The sequence below is a fragment of the Pterocles gutturalis genome, unplaced genomic scaffold, assembly GCF_000699245.1.
Source record: "Pterocles gutturalis isolate BGI_N339 unplaced genomic scaffold, ASM69924v1 scaffold15500, whole genome shotgun sequence".
Classification (NCBI taxonomy): Eukaryota; Metazoa; Chordata; class Aves; order Pterocliformes; family Pteroclidae; genus Pterocles; species Pterocles gutturalis.
In genome coordinates this window covers 12,682-18,742 of record NW_010141047.1, presented here as the reverse complement: position 1 = coordinate 18,742, position 6,061 = coordinate 12,682, and the positions used below count along the sequence as shown (strand labels likewise).

At 40.5% G+C, this 6,061-nt stretch overlaps 1 protein-coding gene across 1 annotated transcript; it reads left to right on the top strand.

Annotated features, from left to right (window-relative positions):
- Positions 1-2,088: 2,088 nt before the first annotated feature.
- Positions 2,089-6,061, top strand: LOC104460378 (chromosome unknown open reading frame, human C5orf49; the record flags this gene model as incomplete). Its single annotated transcript, XM_010083900.1, has 2 exons — positions 2,089-2,205; positions 5,882-6,061. Coding segments are annotated over 2 exons (297 nt in total), but the record flags the coding sequence as incomplete, so codon positions are not given.

Sequence of the window (6,061 nt, the reverse complement as noted above, 5' to 3'; positions counted from 1 at the left end):
GGAAACAAAAAGTGATAACAGCTGTTTAATAGGTTTCTTCACAGTGCAGGCCTCGGCCACAGGGGAGGAAGCAGATTCAACCCATTCTTCTGCACAATTGAGGAATTAGATAATTTGAATTTTTTTATTTATAAAGGAAAAATAATTTTTTTTCCTTTTTTGCAGCTTCAGTACCTAAAACCAACTGTGTATCAGAGACTGAAGCAGAGAGAAATAAGAGGAAGATGTGCTCAGCAGATGGCCAGAAGCCAGAAATTCCTGCCTTGTAATACGTTGGCTGACACTTGCTCCCTCGATTGCTTTACTTACTGTAGCCATTTTGCGTGGTGTTTCCTCTTCTGTGACATGGAGAAAGCTATTACCCATTTTTATGTGTGTCTGAAATATTAATGAATGTTTGCAAAGTGCTTAGCTTTATTAGCAGTACACAGAGGATGCCCACCCTGAGTGCAAAGTTATTGCCTGCTCTGGGTGATTCACTTGCTCTGATGGGTTTAAGAAACAGCTCCCTGCCACCACCGTCTAGGCCAACTAAGTCAGTGTTTAACAACAAAGAGAAACAACAGCAAAAAGTTATCAGTATAATGAGCACAGAAGTGTTGCCTCTACACACATGGGAGAAGATCTTAAACAGATCATCTGGGCCAGGGCTAGTTTTTAACATAGCAGGCTGGCCACCGATCTGCAAGTTCCAGAAAAAATGAATTATCTGCTCTGACACAGGTAACAAGTAATGGACAAATAATGCCACGTGCACAGAAACAAAGGAGCAAATAACATTCCTGGTGGTGAGCACAAATTAGATGCTCACTAAAATTCTGAATGAAACTGGTAGCATGGGGAGGAAAGGAGAAGCAAGGAAGCACAGAAATAATAATGGATGCAGTTGCAGGAAGCTCTTGAACATGCCTGAAATTCTGTGAGGCTTGATAGTTTCTGAGAAATGAAGGAATGGATAGGTTAAGTATCAAACCACCTCTCCTCTTGGCAGAACCAAGTAATGGAGATACCCTTCCAAAAGAAGCCTGTGATTGCAGCAGTGCCTCACTAGTGCTCTTACCTATGGTTTCCTTTTAATGGGACCATTATAGCCTTCTTGACCTGCCCCGACTTGGCTATTTTGGAGGATAGCATTGTAAATTGTAAGACTTAAAATACAGGAGTTTTTCAAAGGCTAAATTGGGCACATTGTAAAATTAGAGGTAAAAAAAAAGCCCAACAGAATGCACAATTTTACAAATTTGTAGTCATCTGGGCACAAAACCAGTGATGGATTGACATGTTTACCATAATAGGGAACTTTTAATGAAGTTCATTAACAACTGACAGCATATTTTAACAGAAGTCTTTGCTTTTTCTTTCCTTGAAAACTATTTTTGTTTTTGAAATTCCTTTGATTCCATTGATGAGAACTTCTTGATTGGATTTCACAAATGCATTTGTTAGTAGATCAGATCTTTAATGTTGTTTATTTGGATGCAACTATGTCAACAGGTATCACAAATACAATAATATTCTGGCTGGAGGTGTGCTGTATTTTCATACGTGAAAGATACATACGTAATACTGGATCACAGGATTACACTGCGGAGTGTTTCTGAACTCTTCTCAATTCTCCTTTAATCAGAAATTAAATGGTGATTCCACTGCAGGATACCTTTGTCTTTTTCATTCCAAATGAATTCTGAAACTGCCTGCTTTCCTTTTACATTACAGTGCCAGATCATTTGACAAAGGTATGAACGTAAGAAGGAAAATACAAAGTTCAGCAAAGTAAAACAAAAAAAGCAGTTGAATTTCCAAAAGTTTCAGCTGATTTCAGGAAAAAATTAGGTAAATTGCCACAAGGAAAATCTCAGAGCTGAAGAGACTTTTTAAAAAGGTACCCACACATCATTAAGTGTTTTTATTACAGACTATTCCAAAGGAGTGACCAAAGCTTGCTAATGGTAGCTGAGTAATATTACAGTTGCTATCATCTAATGCTATATGTGCACTGTTATTAAGTATTGATTCAACTATGTATATTCTGTAACCTGTAAAGTTAAGCAATACTGCAAATTAGCCACTTTTCCCCCTTTTCTCAAGACAGGAGATGTTTCCACTTATGATTCCATTTTTAAAAGACCAGAGGGTTACAACAAAAGTCTTCACCGATGTGACAGAGAACACTCAAAGAGTCGTGGTCTTAACATTAATGAGGAGGTAACCCTTTGATAATTTTGTAATTATCTTTGTTAAAGGTATTTTGTACTTTTTGACATGGCGGGAGACTGTAGCCATTGTTTTACCCATTATAATGTAGCCTATGTGGTGTCAAAGGAATCGGAAGGAGGATATAATTGTCCTCAGCCTGGCAGTTTAGGAGAAAGCATTAGCCAGTGAAGACACCTTAGTTGGCTCGTGCTCTTTGACAATCCTGTAGATTTCTTGCTCACAAGCAAGTTAAAGCATAGTGAAAGACACACACAGCAAGGCAAAACCTCTGTTACAGAGCTTCAGGGTCACTGAGTGACTTCTGAACTGTCTGTGGCCCTCAAGAGTTTCAGTTCAGGTGGTCCTGCAGCTGTTTCTGTGATGCTTGAAAACTCTTCTCCCTGAGAGGACTGGATTCAGGAGCCCCAACCCAGTCACTGCCCTCTGACATCCACCCTCCTTATGCCAGCGTTTCTCAGACAGCCCAAGTCTCTGAAGCTGGTGAGTTTGTTATGCAAACTTACAGCAGATTGCCCTGCAGGAAGGGAATTCATCAGGAACTAGAGCAAAGGAGGGGTCAATCAGAAGACCAAGGACATGCCTGGAAAAGGCTGGGCAAAGCATTCAAGACCAGCAGAATCTGGCAGCTTGATAGCTGCCTTGAAAACAGAAACACTATAATATATATACATATATATAAATGTATTTTTTTCCATGCAACATCTGAATACACATGCATACACAAGTGTGTGTGTATATATATTTATATGCACATTCACACAGGAAGAGGCTGTCAAAAACCACATGAAGTACAACCTCTGTGTATTAATGGCCTCAAAATCCCAATGGGTTCATGGGATGTAAAGAGATGGGTGGGCTACGAATGGCTGCCCTTGTTGGTGATTACATATGATAGAGATAGGAGGAGGAAGAGAGAGAGAAAGGTTAAACTAACCATAATTGCTGTGTAATAGAACTGTTAAGATTTTGGGACAAAAGGCCACTGCTTGTGATTCCTCTCACTAGCAGCTATATATGCCAGTGCATAGCTGTAATACCCTTTAACTCAACCAGACAGGGCAGGGAGTGTTAGGTGCTCCCAAAGGAGTCCCAGGAGTGCTCGTTATCATCACCTGCTCATGCTTGGTAACTTAACTGCAAATCTGTGAGGCCAAAAGCCATGTAAATGACTGCTCCAATGAAAAAATTAGCCTTTTTATTTAAACAAAACAAAGCTGATCCCCCTCCCCTAATAACAAGCCCAACCTCCAGCTGGGAAATTTGTGTAGAAACAGTTTATCAATGCAGAGTTAAGGTTTCTTACTGAGCTCTTGTGTTCTTTCGGTATCAGCAAAACTCACTTTCTTACCAGTTTGCTTCCTAAAGCAAACATGTATGAGCCAGAATTCATACCAGCTCTGCTGGGCAGTGCACAGAAGGGACTCTGCCTGGACAGCTGTCCCTTAATCCAGCCCTTTAATTAGCATGGAGACACATCAAACCCACAGCTGCTAAATGTTACAACATGATCCTCCTCTCCTGCACATGATGACACCCAACACTGGACTTGCCCATTACTAAGTGCAATGTCACATACTCCTGCTCTTCAGTTACCTCAGTGGCCCTCACAGACTTTATATAATAATAACTATATTATAAAAACATAATAAACAAAAAGGCCACAATCAATGTCTTTCCAGTACATCACTGAAAGGGGACAGGCTGAACCCACCACAGTACACTCCTTTTGTTGAAGTGGAGAAAACTGAACCACTGCAAGTAAGCCCTTCATTTCCTGCAGAGAGCCTGGGTGAACCCAGGGAATCCAACAGCACGGTCACAGATACTCGGTCGAGCTACATGTAGCACAGTGAGTGCAGCGGAGTGTTTGCATAAGGCTGCCATTGCTGATTTCAAGCATTAACAGTGCTAGAATTAGACACTGCGAAGGTGTGTAGCGGGACGCTTCCCAGCCAACTGTTGGAAAATCTGAAATCTGCTGAATGCCGAACCCACAAAGACAAAATGCCACTGTGCACAGTCAGCGCTGTGCTTCCAAGGATGCTGAAAACTGAATCTTATTTACTTAAAGGGAACACCGACTATCAGAATTACATACTGCTGCCCATCGTTAGCACTGTAAACCCTGTGTCACTAGCAAAGTCTTTCTTGATGGTACAAAGATTCTGTCATTTCTCCTTTTTCAACATTTATCCACAACTGTGAGTGGGAAGGAAATGGTCTTATTTTTGGTTGCCACTCTGTTTGACTTGATTTTTGTTCTGGTGGGGCTCTAAGTTGGTGTGCTGAATAGCTTTTAATGAGATGGAGCAAGGTAGGCAGGAAGGGCAGGGGGACAGTTAGGGGATGAATGGTTATTCTGGAGTGGGCTTTTCTGGTTTTTTGTTTTTAGTTTTTGGGGGTTTTTTTAGGTTTTTTTGTTTTTGTTTTTTGGGGTTTTTTGTGTTGTTTTGTTTTGTTTTGTTTTTAAATGAGTTTGCAGCATCTTCCCAAGAATCTCAGGTCTACTTTTGACCATGATTCTGGTAATGTCTCACACATCTGACTGCCCTGCTATGAGACTCCATAGATCGGTGCTCCCCCCTGCATCCTCAGAGGAAATGTAACGGCTCATGCGCTTCACAGGTTCTATTGTAAGTGCTGATACAGCTCAGACTTGCATCTATTGTAGCAAAGGAGTAATTTGTTTGCACCAGAACTGTGGTGTGGCTTTTGCATTTTGATTCTCCTTGTAGATATTATTTATATTGTAAGACTTGGTAAACACATTGGGGACCAAGGCTTACTGTATTAGTGAGTAAGCAAACATAGAAGCAGCCTGATAAATCTGAGACCTTTGGCTAGAGAAAGAAAAACAAACAAATCCTGTCTTTCCCTTCTGACTCCAGAGCTCCCCATTGCTGTAGCACAGGAAGGAACTGCAGATTGCAGATAGTGATTTCAGAGTCACTTAAAGTGCAGTTTATCAAGAACAAGCTTAAAATAATCTTTTCTTGGTCCGGTTATTTTTCACCAAGTTCACTTCCCATCACTGTAGAGCAGTTATTTCTGTAATCTTACAGCTACAAGCATTTTTGGTAAAACCTTTCACTGTGCAAAAATACAATAGTGTACACTCTATGTCCTTCAGGGAAAGCTTGCATGGACTAGTGGTTGCTCAGGTTTTTTTCAGGCTTTGATTTTTTTCATGCAGTGGTTTCACTGAATTGTGCAAGCCAGGTAGGTGTTCCTGTAACAGGGGAAACAAATCTCTCCTGTTTTTCAAATGAATCATGCAAGTCAGTGCACAAGAAAAATAAGAATGAAAATAAAATCTGTGCCACTTTCCAGTAACATAGGATTTGGTTTGCAGTAACCACATGGTAATCACCTGTGTGTGTGTGCATAAAAATATATCAGTCCACAGTAACTCATGGCACAGCTCCATATCCTATCATTTTGTCATCTAGTGATACATTCATGGTTTATTAATATACATAAAAAATTAGGTCAGGGATGGAACAGTAAAAGTGCAGATCACTGCTAAATAAATATACATCCATATAGCAGATGCTGTACAGTTCTGTCTGTTATTTTGCCCCTGGCCACAGCACATTTAACAGTAGATAACTGCCAAGTAGGCGGTCTGTGATTTTCTTATAAAGAGAATTTTATTTTTTCACAGGAAATGGCAAGAACTGTTGCTGTTTTGTCATCTTCAGAGTACGGGAGACACTTAAATAAGCCCATGGAGCAGCCGATCAGAGGTTATGCAAGGATTAATCATGTGCAGGCAGAATTCTACAGGAAAAATGGCATCACATGCTTATTGGAAAAACCTTCTCCAAGCCTGGATCCATGCTAA